The following is a 24992-nucleotide window of genomic DNA, read 5'->3' on the forward strand; positions in this document are numbered from 1 at the left end:
TTAAGACTATCGAACACGGTGTTGCTTACAATAGCAAAAATGTGAAAATAACAACAACAACAAAAACCAGCAGAAGAATTGTTATGTATTTTGGAGTCTATCTATAAGATGCCTATTTTTAGGCTTTAAAAAGTCTTCAGAATCTTTAACGGCTGATTTATCTAGTTAAATGCTTAATCCTTAGCAGGCTCTTATTCTTTAATTAAACATGCCTTAAGTAGATGTGAATAAAATGAAAACAAGTTTCACTTCTGCCTTCCATACTCAATTGAAGGGAAGGGAAAAGTCTGTAGCCTGGGGAAGAGTAAGGATACTGATTTCCTCATGCCAGAGACAGTATTGCATGTACTAATGGGCAAACTCACGGTCTCCCTCCTCTCTCTCTCTCTCTCTCTCTCTGTCTGTCTCTCTCTCTGCGTGTGTGTGTGTGTGCACATGTGTGTGTGTGCACGTGTGTGTGTGTGGAGTAGGGGAAAGCAGAGGGCAATGAACAATGTCTTTCATTCCCCTTCAACTGTGTGTCTACAAGGTGACCCTGCGTGTCACATCTAATCAGAGAAGGAACAGCAATTTGGTCATTTGCTTCAGACACGTGTGACAACAAAGCTTAGCATGGGGTTCTCTGTGTCTCCTTACTCCCTGTCTATCTGGCTATAGTCAATACCTGATAGTGGGTAGGTATTAGTGAGATTAGCCACACATGCGTGAATATTCTAACCACTCTGAAAAGCCAGTGGTGCCATTTGAAAAAACTGGCACCATTGGGAACCACACACTTTCTTATATACAAAACATAGCACTTGGCCTAAATTCAAACCAATGCATTAAAAACAAATCTTATCACCCTGTTAAATATAGTGCCTAGGGCTTTCAAGTAATTAGTAAGTAATCTTGTGTCCAGAGGGAAGAGAACTCTGTTTGGATTGGAATGAAGACAGAGATGTGATGTCAGATTGTCTTCTCTCCCACTAGTCTGAATGACTCTTTCAATGGAGGAAACTTCTGTCAGATGCCTCCACAATTCTACATAAAACTCTTTTCTCTGGGGATGTAGCCTCAAACCTATGAACTCTGTGGAAAATGTAGGGTAAAGGAGGAAAGCAGAACTAATAATCCTAATGATCATGAGTACGTATTATATTTCAGTTGTAACATCTACAACATCTAAACTTAACAACAACCGTGCAACATACCCATTTTACAGGTGGGAAACCAAGGTTCAAAGAGGTGTTTGAAATCATGTCTCTCCGATCGGCACCTCCTCTTTTGCTACTACCTTAGTTCCACACGTATGCCAGTCTTTTCCAAATATGAATGCAAAAATGCTATCCAGAAGATATAATGCTTTCAGTGCACTTAGAGAAGAAAAAGCTCATAACTTAGAATTCTTTACCCAGCAAAACTATTTTTCAAGAAAAACAAATAAAATACAGAACTTTCTGACAGAAAAATCAAGAGAGTTATCAAAAGATCCCCACTAAATGATGTTCTGTAGCAGCCTTTCTCAAAGTCCCATAGGAGAATTAAACCCTGCAGAAAGTGTCTTCAGTGATTAGTTTCTCATTGTATCATCTGGATGCGTATTAGAGACGTTAACTCATTACATATTGTGGATGCCTTGGGGCATTACATCTTCACATTCTCAGGGAACCCCAGTTGAGAAGAAATTTCTAAAAGATATGCCACAAGCAGATGGAAAGTCTGACTTTTAAGAAAGAATGTGGAGTCCAAGAAGGATGCTGACATATGTGAGAGTGAATATGAACAAACGTTAACTCCATACAAATAGCACCAATGTCTAACTTGAGGTAGCATCAGCATAAAACTCTTAAGACCAGGCAAAAACACTGTGTAAAGTGAGAGGCATGTGATCACAAAAAAGTGATCTAAGATTTCTGTAATTCTCAGATACTAACTTTAGACTTTGTTGAATATTCATAGTTAGTAAACTTAGCTTAATGTTTAAAGAATACACATAGAGCTTTTAACTTTCTAAAAAAAGTTAGGAGGATAAATAGAGTGAGAACAAACAAACAAAAATCCTCTAACCAATAAAAGACAAAAGATAGTAGAAGATAAAGAAACAGAAAAGTAAGTACAAGTAGAAACACATATTAAGACAGTAGAATAAATACAGATATATTAGCAACCATAGTAAATTTTATAAATGAGCTAAACTCTAATTAAAAGGTAAAAGTGGTCAGACATTATTTAAAGAAAACTATAAATATTTGAGTTTTACAAGAGATATACCTTTAACATAAAGATAGAATGATTGAAAGTCAGGATAAAAAATATGCAAATTCTAACTGAAGGAACTGTAGTAACTGTACTAACATCAGGCAAATAGACTTAACGACAGAAGGTGTTACTAGGTATAGAGGGTTACTCGTAGTAATGGAAATTAAATTCCTGAGAAAGATATAATGATTTTGACTTGTTTTCTAAAAATGTAGCCCCATAATATGTAAAGCAGACATTTCCAGATCTATATGTAGAAATAGAAAAATAAAAGTACCTTGTACTTGAGAAAAGTTTGTTCTACTTAAAAACTTGAGATATGATTCATATACCATAACATTTTTCAAAATGGATTGTAAACTCTTTTAAAGTCTACAATTCAGTCATTTTTAGTAGGGTATATTCACGAGATTGTACCACCATCATCACCATCGGATCTAGAACGTTTTCATGACTCCAGATAGAAGCCCTTAGCCCGTCAGCAGTTACTCCTGATTCCCCTTTCCGCCCAGCCCCTGGCAACTATGAACTGACTTTCTGTCTCTGGATTTCCCTATTCTGAACGTTTTTTGAAAGTGGAATCAAATATGTGACCCTTCGTGTTCGGCGGCTTTCACGTTTTCAAGCTTCATGGATGCTGTAGCATGTATACTCTGTCCTTTTTCATGGCTGAATGATGTTCCATCATATGGATACACAGCATTTTGTTTATCCATTCATCAGTTGATGACTATTTGAGTTGTTTCCACTTTTTGGATATTATGAATAATGCTACTGTGAATATTCATGCACAAGTTTTTGTGTGGTTGTATGTTTTCCATTCTCTTGGTTATATATACCTGGAAGAGGAATTGCTGGGTCGTATGGTAATTCTGTGTTTAACTTTTTGATAAACCATTAAACTGTTTCCAAAGTGGCTGCACCACTTTACATTCCCACCAACAAGGTATTTGGTTTCTAAGTTCTCCACATCCTCACCAACACTTGTTTTTAAGCTCTGTTTTTGATTACAGCCATCCTAGTGAGTATGAAATGTTATCTCATTGTGGTTTTGATTTGCATTTCCCTAAAAATTTATCCTCTTAAACATTGAATCCAAACATGTAGCAATGAAGTCATGCAATTGGACTTTAAGATAACAAAAATTGGCCGGGTGCGGTGGCTCATGCCTGTAATCCCAGCACTTTGAAAGGCCAAGGTGGGTGCAGGCGTTTGTGACCAGGCTGGCCAACATGGTGAAACCCCGTCTCTACTAAAACACACACACACTTAGCCTGGCGTGGTGGTGGGTGCATGTAGTTCCCAGCTACTCGGGAGGCTGAAGCAGGAGAATCCCAGCTATTTGGGAGGTGGAGGTTGCACTGAGCCAAGATTGCACCACTGCACTCCAGCCTGGGCGACAAAGTGAGACCCCGTCTAAAAAAAAAAGTAATCTCTTGAATTTTATGTGCACTTCAGCTTTCATTTCCACACAAAGGTGGTAGTGTCTTTCATCAGGTGTCATGGAAGGATAACTTCTCCTCTCTGGCCATATCAGTGGGTTTATTTCTTCAGCACATTCCAGCAAATAAATCATTAGTTGCTTGTAAGGCCTCTGTTGCTGTTATTCTCTGCAAAGTATAATATTAATCCCTTTTTTTTCTTTTTTGCTGAAGCTTTTTAAAAAGCATGTATTAGTTGCTATTCAACCTCTTTGAACGTCTTGCATAAAGAGACAAGAGAGTTTCAAAATCTTTTGTATGTCATGTACTTTGTTTTTGAAGAGTCCCTACCTTACACTGTGCTGAAATTTCTTTCTAAATATGAGCTAAAAGTCGTGAATGAAGCAGTCATACATCTGTAATTCCTAATCTAAATATGAGCTAAAAGTCGTGAATGAAGCAGTCATACATCTGTAATTCCTAAGCCGCTTACGGTGTTAGCCATGCTTGTTCTTTCTTCCCCAATGACAATTGTATGGCAACTTTATATCCTAATTTTTCATTTCATAACTATTTCTTGGATTGCTGTGCTATACTCAGAAATGATGATAAAGAATAAAGGAGAAGAATTGTTAAAGTTTTCATTAATCTACCATACCAAACTTTAAGGCAACTTCTATTTGTTTCTGCATGCCCAAACATCTGATATACAAAACATGTATATTTTAATAATATCACTGATTGATTCACAGTAAAATACAATTCAGGAAAACATATTTTAGTAGCATATTTTGTAGAAGGAGTTTTGTACCTTGAAGTCATAACTTGGGCAGATTTAAACAATTATTTGGCAGCCAAAAAGCTACTGAAGACACCAGGAAATAGCAATTATTCTGAGAAGCTTTTTGTTTAGTCTCTGTAGACTCAAAGCTATAAGAAATTATCTTTTAAAAGTATTATAAGTCTGTCTTTTGAAGTTAGATTAGTGAGAACATAATGTGCCCAATTTTTTCCTTTGTACCTTGTCTGTTCTTTGTTCTGTCTGAATTGAAAATGATTTATCATAGATGTAGCTGCACATAATTTTGGAGATTTGCCTTCTCATGAAATTCTGAGGTGGCAAGAATCCCAAAAGAAGACTTTTTCTTCAAAGATTCATGGCCTGAATGATATTAAATAATAAAAATAAATTTAGTATAAACCACATTTTTATAAAGAAGGCATGCATGTTGTTTAGTACTATAAATGGTATTAAGCAATTCTAAAATGATAATTGTGATATAATGTAATCTTTATTATGCGAATATATAGTTATACATTTAAATTTATACTTCATATAAAATGTTTATATAATTTATACTACATATTTTATATTTTAAAAACATATTTTTTATACATTGTTGACTTAAAGAGGATATCATATTCTTCCCAAAGTTATAAAGTTACAAAGCTAATATACTTTCTCCACATCCACATGAACTGTCAATCTATTTCCTTATGTGCTTCAGTATTTGAAAGTTCTTAATAATTGTTTTGGACATTAAATCAGTTTTTGTAATAATCAGTAGTTGCTTTATCTCACTTTAACCTATTGATACAATTTTAATGTTTCACTTTATGTTACATCTCAAATGCATACTTGCATTTCAAAGTGAATACAGTCGTCCTTCAGTATTCATGGGGGACTGGTTCCATGATCTACTGTGGATACCAAAATCCACAGATGCTCAAGTCCCTGATACGAAATGAGGCAGTATTTGCATATAACCTATGCACATTCACTTGTATCCTTTCAGTCATCTTAAGATTATTTATGATACCTAATACAATGTAAATGCTGTGTAAATAGTGTTATACTGTATTGTTCAGGGAATGACAGAAAAAAAGTCTGTACATGTTCAGTAGAGATGTGTTTTCTTTGTAGTTTCCTTTGTTTTAATTAAAAAGCGTGTGGGTACATAGTAGGTGTGTGTATTTATGGAATGCATGAGGTATTTTGATACAGGCGTGCAATGCGTAATAATTACATCGAGGTAAACGGGGCGTCCATCACCTGAAGCATTTATCCTTTCGTTGTGTTACAAACTATCCAATTATACTCCTACATAAACGGGCTCTCTCTCTCTGTCGCCCAGGCTGGAGTGCAGTGGCACAATCTCAGCTCACGGCAACCTCCCAGGTTCAAGCAATTCTCTTGCCTCAGCCTCCTGAGTAGCTGGGATTATAGGCATGTGCCACCATGCCCGGCTAATTTTTGTATTTTTTGTAGAGACGGGGTTTCACCATGTTGGTCAGGCTGGTCTTGAACTCCTAACCTTGTGATTCACCTGCCTCGGCCTCCCAAAGTGCTGGGATTAGAGGTGTGAGCCACCGCGCCTGGCCTCCCAGTTATTTTTAAATGTACGATAAGTTATTGTTGATTGTAGTTACCCTGTTGTGCTATTAGATACTAGATCTTATTCGTTCTATCTAAATGTATTTTTGTACCCATTAACTATCCCCACTCCCTCCACTCTAGATGTGAATTTTTTACAAAAAAGTATTTTTAATCCATGGCTGGTTGAATCCACAGATGCAGAACCCACGGATACAGAGGGGTAACTGTGTTCTGATATTAACAACAAATTCCAATGCCACGCCTCACTCTCACATCTGGCAGGGGTTACGATGTGGATTTGAAATTAACCTCAGTGATCACTGTGTTGTCCAGAATGCAGTGAGGCCTTAAACTATCTCATATACTCCAACCTAAAGCTAATCCCTTCACTTGGTCACCTTGTCCCTACACTTTACCTCCTCAAGGGTTTCACAACAAATTCTCTACGGTCTCTCCTACCTCACCAGTTCTGTCTGCTGATCAAGATCACTCTCAGCATACAAGCATGCTCTGGTAGAAATGAAAACAGAACGTGGCTCTTGATTCAGTTCCCTCTTCTGGCCCAGCTACTATCCCATTTATGTATTCCCTTTCTTATTTATTTATTTATTTTTGAGATGGAGTTTTGCTCTTGTTGCCTAGGCTGTAGTGCAATAGCGCGATCTTGGCTCACTGCAACCTCCGCCTCCCGGGTTCAAGTGATTCTCCTGCCTCAGCCTCCCGAGTAGCTGGGATTACAGGCGCCCGCCACCATGTCCAGCTAATTTTTGTCTTTTTAGTAGAGATGAGCTTTCACCATATTGGCCAGGCTGGTCTTGAACTCCTGACCTCAGGTGATCTACCCTCCTTGGCCTCCCAAAGTGCTGGGATTGAAGGCGTAAACCACCGCACCCAGCCTATGTGTCCCCTTCCTAGCCTGTATTCTTGAGTGAGTCATCTACATTAATGGTCTTAGATTTCTCTTCACTCTTTTTCCCGAACCCATTCCAGTTGGCTTCTCAAATCCCATGACCCCCAACTCCACCCAAGCTGCCTGTGTCCAGTTCACCAACATTGGCCACATACTAAATCCACTGGTCAATCCTCAGTGTTGCTTCAACCTCACCTGTTGGTGGTGTGATTCCTCATCTTTTCTCAGTGTTAGGTGTGCCGGGGCTTGTCCTCATCCCCTTTCTCGGTCTGCACTGTTAATTGGTGCAGGTTCTTGCCTTTAAATACCAACTCTCTGTCAACTCCTAAATTTGTATCTCCATCCCAAACCTCTTTCTGGACCATCAGGATTGATATTCAGCAGCCTGCATGGTGTCTCCACTCAGATGCCTCCCAGACTTCTCCAATGCAGCAGGTCCAAGCTGAGCTACTGATGTCCGCCACAAACTCGCCCCGGGACCTTCCCCATCTCAGGTCACAGCGATCAGCACTTCTTGTTTCTCAGGCCCAGCCTGTGGGGGACATTCTTAAGCCCCCTTTATTTCTCTCCCCCTACAAACAATCCACGAATTGCAACAACCCTCTCGTGTCTGCTCTCCAAATACTTCCAGAAATTCAACACTTCTCACTACCTCCACCACTGTCCCCTGAGCCAGCGTCGTCTCCCATACGGATTACTGCACGGCACCAGTGATCCTTCTAAGTTATCACCGCCATGTTCAAACCATGCAGTGGCTCCCATTTCATCAGAGTCAAAACCCTGCTCTTAAGGGCCCTGCATGATCAGGCCCCTGTATCTCTCTGTCCTCATTTCCTGCCTTCTTGCCATCACCTCCCACACTGTTGTCCTAGCCTTTCCTTGGACACCAGGGACACCAGGTCATGCTCCTTCCTGAGGGTCTTGGTACGAGCTGTTCTCTCTGCTTGGGCAGTGCTTCCTCCAGGTTATACCTTGGTTCACTTGCATGGAGAACTCCCACTGTGTTCCGACCTTTGTTCAGCTAATGTCTTTCCAGGGAGACCTCCTCTCTGCAGACCCCTCCCCGCTGCATTCCCAGCCCTCCTTCCCTTACTACCTTTTTCTTTTTTTCCCCCCCCGAGATGGAGTCTCACTCTGTTGCCCAGGTTGGAGTGCAGTGGAATGATCTTGGCTCACTGCAACCTCCACCTTCAGAGTTCAAGCAATTTCTGGCTAATTTTTGTATTTTTAGTAGAGATGGGGTTTCACTATGTTGGCCAGGCTGGTCTTGAACTCCTGACCTCAAGTGATCTGCCTGTCTTGGCCTCTCAAAGTGCTAGGATTACAGGTGTGAGCCACTGGGCCTGGCCACCTTATTACTTTTTAAATTTTTGCAATGGTGTTTATTACCTTTAAATATACTCTACAGCTTACCTGTTCATTCTGTTAGTTTTTGTTGTCTTTCTTCCCTAGCTAGAACAGAAATTTCAAAGAGAAGAGATCTTTGTTTTGTCCACTGATACATCCCAAGCATGTGAAACAGTGTTCAGCATGTAGTTTATGATCATTACAATTTGTCATTTACTGTTTAATAAATACAGTGTTGCAGAATTAGATCTTTGGCTATTAGGCCTTCAAAGGCTGAGCCTGAAAAATGATAGTTTAGACCTGCTAAGGCTAAAGATCAAGTTCTGTGCATCCCTATCGGATGTGCACAGGCCCCTTCCAGTCCCACTCACATATCTTTGGGACTGAAAAGCTTTTTCTACTTCCTTTGACTTACATCTGCTTTCTCTTTTTCCTAGGCCAAATCTCCATTCCAGGACTTTCTATTTTATTTTTGTCTAGGGTTGAAATGGCCCTCATTTATTCCCAGGAATTCCCCTGTGTTCTTAATTTCTTTGTTCAAGACCCTGGCAACTTGACATCATGACTGGACTTTGCTCCTCCTGAGTGGAGGGTGGATGGGGGCTGCTGGACTGAGGTGTGTGTCCATAAGGAGGAGGTGGGGAGCAGAGGGTTATATTTTGGTCCAGGGGCCCAAGTGACTGTACTGTCATAGAAGCCATGTTTTTCATCTCATTCTCATGACTAAAAGAAATTTTGCCAACGTTTTCCTAAAATTCAAATATGCTGCGTTTAAAGCATTAGCAGAGTGCCCTCAAAAATGAGTTATGTGAATGAATAATCTGTAAACCTGTTACCTATTAAAAATAAAAAGTGAAACAGCAAATGAGACTAGTTTGATACCGCTTTTCCCACGTGACTTCACTGTACTGATTCTGAACCAGTGTGGCTTTTATTCTCCTGTGTGTGCATTTCGTATGTATTTCTGTTTCCCACTGACTATCTGTGACATAGGAATTTTCGAGGAAGGAACTGTGCCCTCTGGGTCTGTTGGAGCTGACTTAGAGCAATGGATATGGCATACCAACAAGATTTAATTTTTTTAAAAAGCATTTCTTATATTTTCTAAACCTTGGACACTAGAAAGAAGGCCTGGGAAGAGGATGATTCCTGTGTACCAGGGATTCATTACCAAGCCAAGCACCTTGCCAGACCACTTTGTTACACCGCTCTTATGCCAGTTCATGGTAACTGTAGCTTTTGTTCGCAGGGATTTGAGTATTTTCATTGTCTGCTTTGGGTTAAGATCACTAGACATTTTGGAAAAGAGACACTGAAGGAGTATCTTGCTAATGTTTTAAAAAACAAAAGTCTCAGACTGGAAATGGTGGCTCACACCTGTAATCCCAGCACTTTGGGAGGCCGAGGCGGGCGGATTACTTGAGGTCAGGAGTTTGAGACCAGCCTGGCCAACATGGTGTAACCCGTCTCTACTAAAAATACAAAGATTAGCCGGGCACGGTGGTGGGTGCCTGTAGTCCCAGCTACTCAGGAGACTGAGGCAGGAGAATAGCTTGAATCTCGGGAGGCAGAGGTTGCAGTGAGCTGAGATTGCACCATTGCACTCCGGCCTGGGTAACAGAGTTTGAGATTCTGTCACAAACAAACAAACAAGTCTCAGCCTCTCAGCAAGACACATCTCCGGTTAGTGCTACCCTCGTAGCATTCTGTGGTATCATTAAGCCCAGATAGAGTAAAATTGTTACTAGACTGTGAGCAGGATGTGTTCCTAGGTCTGAACTTCCCACAAGGTTACGGGGAAATTTTTTGGAAAACACTCCGTTATGTATATTTTTCTCACACAAATAAAAACGAAGGACACAAGGGTGGGCCAAGGAGTTCACGGTTTCTAAACCCATGTTAAATTTCTGCTAAACATTTGAAGAAAAATGGAGATGCTGGTATTGCTTAAACCGTTTGAGAATTCCCTTATATTTGATAGATTCTGCTACTGCTCAAGGTGACCAGAAGTGAGAGGATGAATGTGGGGTGCATGTCCTTCGGATGGTCCCCTGCAGGTAAAGGGGCTAGCCTTTGACAATTTCTCCACACGCTTAGGGGCTAGCTGGTATTCCAATTAAACCAACATGTTTTCATCATGGACTTCACAGCCATCAAGCAATCATAGCCTTACTAACTGGAGAAAAGGGGCGGGCCTGGAGCGCGTCCACGGGAGCGCGCCTCGCTCTGCGCGCCTCTGGGAATGTCTGCGGTGCTTAAGTCAGACCCACATTGCACCAAGCCCAGCTTATCCTCCCCAGTTCTGCCAGGGTTTTTTTCTCGTTTGTTGTTCGTTTGTTTTTGCCTGTCTTTGATTTAACTTTTGCTCCTTGACTAAATATGTGCTTAATGCTAGACAGGACCCTTCATACCCAAGTCTGTGTCTTTGTTCCAGGATCTGCAATTTCATTTGGTTCCTGTCGGCTTTACAAGTTCAAAACTATGCCCCCGTTTAGGAAATGAATTCAAAGCATGTGGCAAGGGAGACATTGGACAAACCCGGATGCTCTGGAAAACACTGCCCGTCCTCGAGTTTCTTTCAGTAAAATCTGAGTTTTGTTCTCGGAAGGAGTTGGGTTTGTGATTGCTACAAAGTGTAAGTTGCACCTAAATACTACATCATGTTCTTTGGGACATACATTCTGTTTCAGAATAAGAATTACATTCTTCCTTTCCTAAAATGTGAAGGTTTTATATAGAACTTTTTAAAATAAAAAATTGGAAGCGCTTGGAGTCAAGGTCAGAGTAAGACTCGCGGAAACCAAAGACAGAAAATATTTGGACCCCTCCTACTCAGACATCAACCACATTGAAATATGTCCAAATACAATTCTTCAAAATCCTGGCTTTTCACGGGATGATTTATTATTTAAAAAGTTGTTTGCTTCAGAATCTGAATTGTTTTAAAAGATTCTGTTGGTTGCCCCTGCTTTGCGGACGCGTTTTGTACGTTCTTGCTAATGTAGCGCTGCGAGGGGCGACTTGACCTCGGCGTCTGACAGGTACGCGGCGCTCCCGCACCGGCCTGCGCCTGGCGAGCAGGAAGACGGCGAGCTCTGCACCGCTCCGCACTCCGGGGACCCGCCCCGGCCAGGCCCCTCCCCTACCGAGACCTTGGCCCCGCCCCGACCCCGGCCGAGGCCCCGCCCCCGCCAGCCCCTCCTACCGAGACCTCGTCCCCGCCCACCAGCCCCGCCCCGCCCCCGACAGAGGCCCCGCCCCGGCCCCGACCAGCCCCGCCCTGGCCCCGACCAGCCCCGCCCCTGCTTGCGCGAGGCCTAGGGCGGCAGGCGCGGAGCCGCGAGCCCCAGCCAATGAGCGCCGGCGGGCTGGTTGCCCAGGCGACCAGCGCGCGGCTCCGCCCCCCGCGCCGAGGCTCCCGCGCGCGGCTGAGTGCGGACTGGAGTGGGCACCCGGGTCCCTGCGCGCAGAGAACACGCGATGACCACGTGGAGCCTCCGGCGGAGGCCGGGCCGCATGCTGGGACTTCTGCTGCTGGTCATCTTGGGCTTCCTGGTGCTCCGCAGGTGAGAGAGAGCTTCGCGCAGCACCTGCCGGACCCCGCATTCCCCAGCCCTCCGCACCTCGGGTTCTCTCCCGCGACCCGCGAATCCCGAGTTCCCGGGGGGAGCAGTCCCAGCTGCTTCCTTCTGGGAGCTCCCCAATACCCCGAGTTCCCCTGCGGCTCCAGGCACTCCTGCCTCGCGATCCAGGCCTCTGGGCGACACCGGGCGTGCCCTCGGGAGCCGGCGTCTGTGCCCCGAGCCGCCCACCCCGCCGCGCCTGTGATGCCGGGCTCTGCCCCTCGTGGACGGCCGCAGCCCTCCAGCCCAGAGCTCTCTCAGACGCCCCCCCTCGCGGCCCCGTGCCCACTGCTCCGCGGAAGGCTCCCTCTGCTCTTCCCCCAGGCCCCCCTTTTCCTCCCAAGCCTCTGGGAGGCGCCTTGTTCAGCAGAGGCCGGCGCTTCAGCCTGGCAGCTACGGTCTAGCCAGCTCGCCTGGCAGGGTCATAAGAACAATGTCCGTGGGCCTCCAAGATCCCGGGTCATGATTTATTTGCAGTTCTAGGACTGATAGGTCGTCTCTCTCCACTTTCCCACCATTCACCTGTTACCAGCTCACACTTTCCTCTCCCCTTTTTACAAAATGTTGTTTATGGCAAATGAGTGGTTTCAGTGGTACTGTGACTTAGCCACAGCCTGTGAAAAAGTTTTCTGGGTGCCGTAGCCCAGAATTTTTCTAAACTGTGCCTATTTTAAGGATTTTACAGCCCTGACCCTGTCTTTCAGGTCAGCACTTTCCATATTCAAAACCTCCAGTGGGAAGCCGACTGGCAGTATCGAATGAACTGAACGGTTGGAACTGGTGGCAGGCCCTACCCCGCTCAGCTTTGTCATTTGCTTCTTTTTTATCCCCCTTCTTAGTTTCTCTAAACTTCCCCTGGGAGGTAGGGAAGTTTTTGATGGAGATAAATATCTGGAAGTCTTTTGCGGGCACAAGAACACATTGACAAACTCGATGTTTACACCTTGTCAAGACTTGATTCTTGTTTCTGAGATAGTGAGGACGTCATAATATTGTTTGGGAGAAGGACGTGATTTTCTTCTCCTGCTGGGGCCCAGAAAACTTCAGGCATTTCATTTCTCCAGTTGTTCCCAAGATGTTTTCTGTCCTGCCTAAGATCTCTAAGCCATTCCTCTCTGAAGATTGGCCCTGGCTCCTGTGGGATGCTCAGCTTTCCTCCCTTTGCAAGGCTTATGCAAACCCTGAAAGAATTACTCAGGGCAGCAGCAGGAGATCCTCCTGCATACGGCAGGGTAGCAAGGCGCCCAAGCTGCCAAGAGAAAGTCTAGTGGCTGCAGGCCTGTTGTTGATCAGGGATATAGGAGTCCGTGCAGGGGACCCACGCAGGTCACTATTTGGGGCAGCACTGTGGGCTTGAGATGGGCCGAGTGGCACACCCAAAAAGTCCCCAGGAAAAGGTATGCGAAGGAGGCTGAGTGTTTGCTATTGTTTGGTGGGACAGAGGTGAGGTGTCAGGGAGCTGACCTAGCTGGGAAGAAGCCTGAGCTTCTTTGAGGTGAGGTAACCGTGTCCCCACCTAGGTGGGGTGGCCGCACTGGGAGTCAGTCTTGGGCCATTGGAGCTGCGTAGAATGGCAACAGAGAATAAAGAGCTGCGACCAAACGCTGTGAACACAGTTTGACATGCCTAGGAAAGTTGTTTTTCTTGCCACTCCATCCTTCTAGCAGGTAGGACAGAAGCTCAAGGAGCTCTGAACCAAGTTCAGGGCCGTCTCTTTGGATCCTGTGGAATACATGTCTTTTTGGCGTCTTTTTGATTTTTTCTCCCTCATGGGTATGTTCTGCCCAGTTCATCCTGTCTGACTTGGGCTGGACACCAATAATTATGAGTTGCTGTAATATCTCTGGAGGCAGGAGGAGAACATCCTCTTTGTCTTTCCCTCTTCCTGTCTTGCTCCAGCTCTGACTGGGTCATTAACTGAGTGGGAGGTGGGGGCCTCTCCCTGCTGTTACAGGGGAGTGTTGAGGTGGCCAGTGGAATACGGGTCACATGGAAACCGGCCACCAAGTTCACTCTTTGTGGAGCGAGCTGTCAGGAGCAGCCCTTTTCCTGTAGCAGAAGGCAGGTGTTTGGACAGTGGCTGGCATGGGGTGGGGGGTGTTTGGCTATAGCTTTTCTTTTTTTTCCATCAACTTTTCCTTGGACTGGTTCATGGCCAGTCATAGCTGGTGGGTTACATCATATCAAAGAGCTGGGATGAGCAGGCTGACTTTTGGGGGAGGATTTCAGTCTTAGAATTTTAATTTTTATTTTGTTTAAGCTTAAACAGTGGTCTTTCTTAAAAATTACCTTTATTGGAGTTTGTCATGCAACAAACAGCACATAGTTAACATGTACAATCTGATACACTTTGACATATATCTAAATCAGGCTGTGAATCTACCACCACAGTAAGATTGTGAAAACAGCCACCAGCCTCCAAAGTTTCCATGTCCCTCTCTGTCATCCCTCCCTCCTTCTCCTCCCTGCGCCCCAGCCCTGAGCAACCACTGATCTGTTGCTTTCCGATACGATATATTGGTTTGCATTTTCTAGTGTTTTATAGAATTGTAATCTTAAAGCATGTTCTCTTTTTTGGTCTGGCTTCTTTCACTCAGCATATTATTTTGAGGTCTGCGATGCATGTATCAGTGTGAACCATGGCTTTGAGCCAGTTGCCTTTCATTCTGTTTCCTATTCCCACTCCATGAACACAAGAATGCCTGCTTGATATTATCTAAAGGCATGGTTCTCATTCATGATTTTTTCCTTAATATAAATGAATCACTGAGCAAAAATACACTCAGCTCTGCATCTCTCATACCTGAAATTTCAGCTGGGAAAGTTGAGAGAGGGGAAGGCCTTCAGGTGGGCAGCCAGCATCATGCCCTAAGAGGTAAGTTCATTTCTTCTCTGAGGTCCATCTCACACACTGCCCTGACCCACTGTTTTCTGTATTCCAGACCGCAAATTCTTCCTATAGAAGGGAAAAGGAGGAGATGTATCAAACTCATTCTCCTGAACAAGGTGGCTAACTTAGCAATGCAGGTCACTTTTTTTTTTTATGTGAATCATGGCCAGTCCTGTCTTCCCAGCGTATGTGGCCAAATCATGCCTCTCCTCTTGAGCGTCTGGGAGGTAATTGATTTTATGGGCCTTGCCTATTCTAGGACTCTGCTCTGCTTGAGGCCTGAGTCATATTTCATGGAATGTTCAAACTCTTTGAACAGTATTCCTTTTATCTTGTAGTAGTAAAGTTTCCAGCATCGGGAAGTGCCTCTTTCAGCAGGTGACCACCTGTTGGATACAGGTGGTGAGGGATGTCTGAGCCAGCCTGTGCTGGGAAGATTGAGTTGACTCTGCGATTCTTACGGGACTGTGCTAGCCGGCAACAGAAAGAGACCAGAGTTGTCTTGGAGCAGCCATAGTGTTGGTATAGGTGTGGTTCAAGGGAGGGACTGGGCTGCCAACAAGATTGGGGACAAAGGTCCGTGGCTGCAGAAATAGCAGAAAGTTGACCAAAGGGTTCTTCCCACCTTAAGGTAAGGAAGTAGCAAATGAAGTAAAAACATGTAGTCCTTGATGAAGTGAGGCAGAGTTCCACGAGGTCCTGTCAGACGCTCTTCTGGGAAGAATTCAGGAGATCCTGCAGCTTGAGGAGAAAGGTTTTAGAACATTTGGACCTGAAAAGGACTCCGGGGTCTAGGCACAGACTCCCTCCCTCGCCACCATCACGCGGCACAGGCAGGGTTTTTGGTGTCAGTGTTGGGATATTTGCCGCTTCCTCTCCACTCCGTTTTAGATTTTGCTTAAATGTGTTGCTCTGGATGTTACAGACCGTATTGAAAGAGAGTTCTCATGGTGTGAGGTCTCCTGGGATAGAAACGCAGCAGGTGTTTTCAGAGGCTCCTGCTAACGAGGTAGATATTTCTTGACTGGTGTCTGCCCGTTAGAGACTCCTTGTTGATACTCACAGCTTCTGTTCTTTGACACGTAGCAAAACAGTGAGTGGGCTTGTTCCTTTCAAGCACAGATTGTATTTTTTGCCCTTAAGAAGTTATTTTGTGAGTAGGTAATTTATGAACATGGTAAGTATTCAGAGTGTGAAAGGGAATAAAGTGAAAAGGAACTCCCACTCCTGGCCCCTAGGCTAGGCCCCTTCCCTGTCCCCTCTTCGTATCAGCCGCTATTACCGACAATGGCTTCTTTCAGAGATATTCTGTGCATATACAAGAAGATAGCTACACATATTATCCCCCTTGTCCGTTAGACACATAATTTATACAAACAGTCTTCTATTGACGGACATGGATTGTTTGCAATCTTTCAGCTACTGTAAACAGAGTTGCCGCAGATATCTGCTGGATGCATTTCTATAATTAGAATTGCTGACCATAGGATAGATTCATTTTAAATCTTGATAGACATTTCGAAAATAGTACATTTTATTTCTGTTGGAATCAGTGTAAAGGAGATTCTGCGCCCAACTCGATAGGGCCAAGTCGATTCTTGAGTCTTGTAAGAACCAGTGCATCTCTTGTGTATCTTCGTAGATAAGTCCTATGTGGTGGATTAAAAAAAAAAAAACATTTACCATAGTTATATTTTTCCCTATTTGTGAGATCATTTCATTTAGAGTCTACAAGCATCTCGAAGATCAGGGGCTTGTTATCAAGAGTAGAGGCCTTGTGTTATCTAACAGAGCTTTCACTTCTCTGTGGGTGAGACACAGTCCTTTTCTCGCTTATGATGCTGTCAGTGGTCCCGAAGTTCTACAAAAGTCACATAATGTTAGAACACTTTTTGTGGTTGTTATTGTTGTTATGTGGTTGATTAGAGTGAGGGGTTTTTGTTATTTTGCTATTGGATCTCAAGGTTTTGGTCTAGTAAACTCTTCTTCACGTACTCACTTCCTACAGTGAGGAAATATTTTCCTCTGAACAGTCGTTAGGAAATATTGCCCTCTGAACCACCAATCCTGCTTCTGGGTCAGAGCCCGGATATGAGGCCAGGGTTCCTGGCTTACCTGGGAGCCCTCTCAGAGGAAAAAGCGGAGGAGCTAAGATTGCAGGAGTGCTGTGGACCTCACATATCTGCAAAATGCATATACTTGCCTTGGGAATGGCAGGCCTGAGCCTTTGGGCATAGTCAATGCCTCTCCCAGCAAACAGGAGTCCAACACCTTGGGCCCAGACCAAGGAGCACATATAGAAAGCTGGGCCAGACACAGGGACCGACTTCCATTTCCCTGAGGCTGAAGTTCTTGGAGCCCGGGGACTGGCCGAAGAGACAATATTCTGGAGTAGAATCGTTAAGGGCACCATCTGGGCCAGAGAGTGCATAGTTCCTTCTTCAGGCCCTCAAATTCTTTTGCTGAGGGTGGAGAGAATGTGGCTGAAGACTGCTGGGACCAAAATATCCCCAAACAGACAGTTTAGGGCAGCAGGATGTCCAAGGAAGTTGAGCCTCGTGGGAGCCTAGAACGGAACCAGAATCTTGAGAGTGATGAATGGAGTCTGCACTGGAGACAGATCCAAGTGAGGAATCCCCGTGTGTTTGATGTCTGTGGGCAGCTGAACACTTACCATCAGATGGTGGTCTCCGGCATGGCCACTTGGGGGAGGGTGGAGGGGAGTGTTTTGTTGGTCAGGATCTTCATAGAATTTCCTGGTTTTTGATTCAGTTGAACCTCTGTTTAGGGCCCTAATAGGGCCACAGTGCACCTAAAACTTGAATTTGTAAGCTATCATCTCAGATGAACAAGCATGTGAACACATTATGTTACAGTGTCAACATAACCAGCCTTTGGGGCCAACAAGGACTTATGTTCTGGGAATCAAAGGACAATGATTGCAGTTCCTGACTCAGATGCCAGCTTGCGTATGCCCATGGCCAGCCTCGGACTGTGTGAGTGCTGCCTGGTCTCTGCCGGCGGTCATCATACTCCAGATGTTCACGGGGCTGTTTCTGCTGTGCCCAGTTGCATGGATCCTGGCCCATCTGTGTCTGGTCATACTCTGCATGGCAGACCAGAAAGAGATGACTGTGACCCCAGTGAGGCCTCCCAGCCCTACCATGACCCCAGTTCCTGATGAGTGTTTGCAGGATTGGCGGGTGATGCAGGGATGCCCACTGGCATGGCAGGACGCATTTCAAGCCTGGCACACCTCACTCAAGGAGATCCTTTCTGGTGGTGACTGGATCTGGCTCACCTCCCACCCAGCCGCCCTGCAAGGTCCCTTCTGAAACTTGACAGCCAGTCCCATTCCCAGAAAGAGGTGGTGACCTTGTCACCTGCCCATCTGCCCTTTTCCATCCACTCACATTTTTACTACACCCAGAATCTCCTGACTGCTGGGGCCTGCCCTGTACCCTTCATCCTCAGGACCCACCTCACGAGTCAAGGAAAAATTACTCCAGAGGGCTCCACCTCCCCCTGCTTCCTCACCACGGGGCACAGCAGAACTTGGTACCTATGTCCTCTGCTTCAGGTTTCCATTGCAACCAATTTTTGTGTCTGCAGCTTGCACAGTCTTCAGCACAAATAGTGCATGCCCCTTTTCCACTTGCCAAAAGGGAATTGGTGAGGATGGGCTGTAGAGGTCTTGTTATGTTGCGTGAGGCCCCATCAGAAGTCCTGATGTGCCTGCCTTCCTCCAGGAACCTCACCTTGGACCATGACCACGGCCACCCTCTCCGTACAGGTGGAGGAGCAGAGCCTGACTCTGAGCAGAGCAGACCTGGGCACTGAGCACTGAATTCAGGCCGGTGGCCAGGGTCTGCTGTCCAGACTCTTCCAAGGCGGAAAAATCACTTTGTATAAATGAAGCCAAGATAAACAGGCGACAGAAATGTCAGGAGAAAATGTTAACATAAGCTCCAGTTCAAAAGAAGGCAGGTGTTCCTGGTTTCATCAAGTAAGGGTCCATCATGGATGACCTGCTCCCCAAGAAAGGTGACAGAAACATGCCGGGCTTCCTTAGGACTTGGTTAGCTCCTTGGTATCAAGCCTAATTTAGGAGTAAAGTCTTGCTGACCTTTAAACCAACCAACTCGAACCACACAGTTGATATTTTCTTTATTTTATTGTTACTGAGTTACTCAGGAAATTAGGGGGTTATTTTCCATCTTATGATTATTAGTATTAATGATCATTATTAGTGTTAATAACCGTTTACATGATGCGATTGTTTATGAGGCTCTAACTTGCATGGTCTCATTTACTGGCAGTGAATTCCTTGGAGAAACCCAACACGTATCATCCTCATTTTCTTGGTGAATTCACCCCTTTTGGTAACGTATTGACAACTTGTCCAGTAACCTACCAGAAAATTCCCAGGAAGAAACGGTTGAATTCTCCAGAATTTGGAATTGGATAACAGTTCGATTGTTTTTTGTTTTTGTTGTTTATTTCATTCCTCTTGATATGCACTGAGAAGAATGTTTTGTTCTAAAAATATAGAAAATTGTGTGTTATAAAGACACAAGTGAAGACGAGCTCCATTCAGGGAGGGAGTCTATGTAGCGTCAAAGGAGAGGATGCAGATTGGGCTTCTGAAGCTGTAACCTTGGGATTGCTTAGAATGCAGATTTTCATTCAGTCGGTCTCAAGTAAGGCTTAAGGTTTATGCATTTCTGACAAGCTGCAGATGAAGACCTGGAAATCTGGTTGGTGGATAGAAGTTGTTGAAGCGGGATGCCTCTTTCCAGCTATCTGCACTTTGAGTCAGGCGTCTGTGACCCTGAGGGAGTTCAGAGGCCTCGCTGCCTGCAGACCACACCTGGAGAAGTCAGCCCAGAGGGAGGTTTCCTGATCCTTAGTCATCAACTAATCAAGGGGACAGGTTAAAGTGTTGGTTACTAGCAGGGACTGTGTTGGAATGTCGGTCACAGAGAGGCTTTTCCAACCCTGACTACACCTCTGCATTTAGCACGGTGGGGAGTGGAGGCTCTCGCACCCATAAATAGACGTTAGGATAAGTAATGTGTGCTTTAATAAGAATTGGAGATTGCGCTTTTGAAGTTCTGGCCGGAGAATAAGGTTTGGCACCTGGTGGAGTGATTGCTAAGTTGTATTGTCACTGTCTTAAAAACAGTGATATTTTGTGTGTGTGTGCATGTGCATATGTGTGTGTATTTTCACCACCAGATTGTCAAAATGCCCCTGTTTTTAAGAAAATAATCTGTCCATCCAGTTCTTCCTCATTCTGGCCTGAGGTGAGCCCAGCATGTGCCTCTGAGGGAACCAGGGGGAGAACCTGTGTTGTGGTGGGCAGGTGAGTCTGGTGAGTACCTGAGGCAGGGAGGGCTGAGCAGGAGGCAGGGTGTGTGCTTTGGAGCAGGTGTGGCCTGAGCAGTTGCGAGCCTGTAGCCAAAGCAAAGTGCCTGGTGAGCAGAGCAGGGGGCACCAAAGGAAGGCCCGGATGGTGGCCCAGAGGGGCCCGAGGCCTTGTCTTAGCAGTCCAGGGCTTCATCTGCAAGGATGTAGGCCAGCAGAGTTTCTGGGAAAGGGCAGATCGCACATGTTTTCAGCTTTGCAGGCCATGCAGTCTCTATCGCAAGTACTTAACTGCAAAGCAGCAGCCGCATGTAGATGGTGTGGCTGTGTGCCAGTACAACGATTTACGAACACGGAAGTTCATATAAATTTTTATGTGTCCCAAAATATTATGCTTTTGATTCTTTTTCAACCACTTAAAAATGTGAAAGCTCTCCTTAGCTTGCAGGCTGCACAAAGACAGATGGCAGGCTGGATTTGACCCAAGGCCCAGGTTGACCCACCTGTGGCATACAGGCTGTGTTGGTCTAATAGGGTCTCAGTGTACAGAATCTTTCGTGGTCGAATTTTAGAAATTGTAATAAGGTGGCTTGGCACAAAGTCTAGCACATAAACTATATACCACAATGGGAAGAATGGAGAAGTTGAGATTATTCCACATTAGGGACATAAAACCCACTTGTGGCTATTCTTTCTAAAGTTTTCTCTTTGGAGAAAAATGTGTGGTGAATAGGTTCCCATAGCTCTCTAATATGCAAACATAAGCTACAATAATTGATTTCAGATAGAGATAAGACTCTTCGACTCACAGCAGAGAGTGTTGCATTTCTCCGGGACCCTCGCAGCAGCCCTTCTGAGCAGCTGGGACAGGCATTAGCCTGTTTTACAGAGGAAGAAGCTCCTGCCCACAGAACTGGTGTCACTAGCCCAAGGCAACAGTTCTACCAAGCTGGGGGCCAGGATTCACATCGGATCTTCCTATTCCGGCTGCTGTTTTTGTCTTCACTCTCTCATGCAGTCCTTTGGAAGAGCTGTGTCCTAAAATGTCATTTGCAAGCCATTTACTAGAACATGGAAATTTTCTCTTCAGAGAAAGAAGAATGTGGTGAACAGATTCCTAGGTTGCCTGGGATGAAATGACCCTTTCATCTGTAGCAGCAGAACTGTAGTCCTGGAGCTTTGATGTGAGTTCTAAGGCCTGGGGGCTGTGAGAAGTAGGAAGGAGTAGGTAAAAAAGCACATTTCTTTGCCTGAGAGTGGCCCCAGACAAAATTCCCAAGAGGCTGGTGATGTCCGAGCTATCTTCTGTCCTGTGGGCCCCCTGCCCCCTCCCCGTCTCTGGCCATCTGGGCCCTCTCGCTTGCCCCATCCCTCTGTGACATGCAGCTAAGGGGGCATCTTGGGCAGTGGGCCCGGCTGGCCACCGCCTGCTAGTGTCAGGGCAGGAGCCAGCCCCGATGAGGACAAAGGCACAGCCAACACTGGCTCCTGCCCCAGACTCAGCCATGCTCTTGTTTCATGCCTCCACCTTTCATGAACTTCCTGACCTGAAATGTGGGTCTCCCCAGCTTCTCTCACGGCTTTCGGGAGACGGGGTGGGAAGGAGACCCGCCCAGCAGCGCCGAGTCACTGGGACCCACCTGAGGGGCTCCCTGGGGCCGACCCCAAGAGATGGCAAGGGAGCTTTCTCAGGGCCTGAGGCCTTCGAAGCTTCCCGCGGGGGACTCTGCTCTGGCTGGGCCGTCTCGCGGCGGGCGCGGGGTCTTCAGAAAATAATGAAGACCTGGAATCGGTGGATGGAAGGACGCCGCTAACGCAGACCCTCTTTCCAGGCCTCTGTTCCTCGAGGCGGGCGGCTGCGACCGCGCCGGGGCTCGGAGGTGCCGTGAAGCTGCTGCTGCCTTCGCGTTCAGCCGCGTGGCCACGGAGCTGGCCCTTGTGCAGCCGCGCAGCCCGGCCCCGGCAGCCTCCCGTGGCTCGACCCCGGCCTCTCCCGCTGGCCCGCGAGCCCTCCTGCCGAGGCCTGTTCGTCCTGCTCCCGGCTGCAGCCTCGGCTTGCCCTTCCCCTGCGCGGTGCCCGGTGCTGGAGAAAGGCCCCTCCCAAGGTTCGGCCGAGGGGAGCGGGAGCTTTTCCAGCCACCTGGACGCCGCCCTCTTTAGACAGAAATGCCGAGCACCTGTGACGGGCGGGGAAGTGTCTCTGCACCCCTGCGGCCTGCAGCCTCCGGGCCCCAGACGCCTTTGTCTTTCCAGGGTGGACTGGAGCGCCCTGGTCCCTCTGTGGCTCCGCCATCGGCAGCTGGGGCTGCAGGCCAAGGGCTGGAACTTCATGCTGGAAGATTCCACCTTCTGGATCTTCGGGGGCTCCATCCACTATTTCCGCGTGCCCAGGGAGTACTGGAGGGACCGCCTGCTGAAGATGAAGGCCTGTGGCTTGAACACCCTCACCACGTAGGTACCCCCGCCCCCCATGGAGCCTGAGTGTCTGCATGCGAAAAAATATGAGGGGAAGCAGCCCCGGTCCTCTGCCCAGGGCGAGAGAGCCAGGGTCTCCCTCCTCCTCCCCACCTCAGAGCTCCTGACTCATGGGCGTGAAGGGACAGGAAATGGAGGTAAGGTCTAGAGGAACCGAAGTAGCGATGTCGCACGAAAGAGTATAGTGAAGGAGGTGAGTGCAGATTGAGGAGGTGATTCACTGCCAGGGAATCATTTTCTTGAACAAGCAGGCTTCCCACTTCCAGTTCATACAGCCAGTGAGCGGAGTCTTCTTCCGAAGACCTGCCCGAGAGGCTCTCTGGCCCCGGTTTTCAGCACTCCTCTTGGGCAGTGGTCTTAGGATGCTGTGGTTGTCATCTCAGCCTCTGTTGTGATGACTGGCACATGGTAGGCACACAATAAAATGTTGAATTTGCAAATCACTTATAAAATGTGCTCAGTTGCGAATAACCTGGATCTTTTCATGGGTTTCCCCCGCAAATTGCCAACAGATACTTGACTCTAAGTCTACGAAATAAAGGGAGTGATCAGGCTGGATTATTCCATGTTTAGGCAAAAATATGTGATTACAAATCAAGGAGATGGCTTTTCATGGGTGGTTGATGAACTGATTTTGAAGACAGTTCCTTAAAGAGTTACAGAAACGCGCTGAGCCTTGACAGCTTCCCAGAAAGGACTCCTGAAGGCTGTAGGAGTGCAGCAGGCTCAGCACTCGGCCCCACAGAAGCAGCACCGACGACATTTTCTGAAAGGCAGAACTCGTGTGTCTGAGTTGGAAGCCAGGCAGCCTCTCCTCCTTCGCCTGGGAATATTCTTTGTAGTGGGCAGAGGCTCTGCTGAAGCCAGTGATGGGGTGGGGTTGGGAGAAGAGCAGTTGTCATCACTGTGTCATCCACGAGTCGTCCCTTCCGCCTGTCGAGTTGAGCCTGTCCATGAGCCTGCCCTGTCCCTTGTCCTGTCTTCAGAGGTGGAAGCGTCATCGTCATTCTGTTGCATGTTTGGAGTTCTGGGTGGTTCAGTAAATACAGGATGATCACTGAGCTTTCCTCTTACTCCTTGTAGCTGCTTTTCTGATAAAGTTACATTTTCTTCTCCAGTGGGGCGTGGGCATGGTAAGCTAACTTAGCAGGTCTATGCTTCGTCCAGATCTTGTTGATGCAGAGGGAAGAGGGCTTGCCCTCGATTCTGGTCCCTAGATCCGTTCACGTAGTTCTTGGTTCCAGTCCTAAAATCATGAAGAAACATATCTTTAGCCATCATATTGGATTTTTGGGAGATGAAGTGGAATGAATAACACGCTCTAGCCTATAATTATCATTTCTGTTGCAGCTATGTTCCATGGAACCTGCATGAGCCAGAAAGAGGCAAATTTGACTTCTCTGGGAACCTGGACCTGGAGTATGTGGTGTTGCTGCTTCTGTGACCTGGCCAGGGGCAGGGGCAGAGAGGTGGCTGGGAGGGACCTGGGTCTGGAGTCCTGTTCTAGGACTGCGAGAGGACCTGCACCCGGGACCTAGATACTCCCCAGTCGTGACCTGCTGGGCCTGCAGCCTTTGGGCCCCACTTCTCCACTGCAGCCCAGAGGGGCAGAAGACCCGGGAGCCGCCTGACTCTGCATGGGGTCCGGCTGCCTGGGCTGGGGCAGGGCGGCTCCTCTAGGCTAACAAGGCTGTTGGGTCAGGTTCACTGTTAAGACCCCTGTGCCCTGGCTGTCACCCTTCCTCCTCAGGCCCCCAATGGGGCTGTGCAGAGGCTCTGAGGCTGGGAGCAGCTCAGGCCACCACCCTGATGTGGGAGTCCCTGCTCTTCGGGGATGGGGCCGAGCGTCCCTTCGCCCCACCGGGCAGCTCCTCTACCCCGTGACGTGTGTGGCCCCCACCCGGCCTCATCCTGGGCCGTCATGGGAGGGGCTGACGATGTGGACCTCCCTAGGGCCTTCGTCCTGATGGCCGCGGAGATCGGGCTGTGGGTGATTCTGCGTCCAGGCCCCTACATCTGCAGTGAGATGGACCTCGGGGGCTTGCCCAGGTAAGCGGGGCTGGGAAGGGTCCTGTGTGCTGTTGCAGAAAGCTCATAGACATAGGTCTAGTTTTGTTTCCATGTTCCAGTTCCCGTTCCGTACGGAATTTCCGTGTTCCAGTTCCCGTTCCGTACGGAATTTCCGTGTTCCAGTTCCGTTCCGTACGGAATTTCCGTGTTCCAGTTCCCGTTCCGTACGGAATTTCCGTGTTCCAGTTCCGTTCCGTACCGAATTTCCGTGTTCCAGTTCCCGTTCTGTACGGAATTTCCGTGTTCCAGTTCCCGTTCCGTACGGAATTTC

General features: G+C 46.7%; 1 protein-coding gene across 1 annotated transcript in view; it reads left to right on the forward strand.

The window, feature by feature from the left end:
* Nucleotides 1-11588: 11588 nt before the first annotated feature.
* GLB1L2 (galactosidase beta 1 like 2) overlaps nt 11589-24992 on the forward strand; it is a 43169-nt gene continuing 29765 nt past the window's right edge. Inside the window, exons 1-4 of the mRNA XM_025356448.1 lie at nt 11589-11862; nt 22430-22627; nt 24002-24070; nt 24605-24700. Coding sequence (XP_025212233.1) covers nt 11777-11862; nt 22430-22627; nt 24002-24070; nt 24605-24700 — 449 coding nt within the window. The 5' untranslated portion in view covers nt 11589-11776. The remainder of the gene's footprint in view (nt 11863-22429; nt 22628-24001; nt 24071-24604; nt 24701-24992) is intronic.

The sequence above is a fragment of the Theropithecus gelada genome, chromosome 14 (assembly GCF_003255815.1).
Source record: "Theropithecus gelada isolate Dixy chromosome 14, Tgel_1.0, whole genome shotgun sequence".
NCBI classification, from domain to species: domain Eukaryota; kingdom Metazoa; phylum Chordata; class Mammalia; order Primates; family Cercopithecidae; genus Theropithecus; species Theropithecus gelada.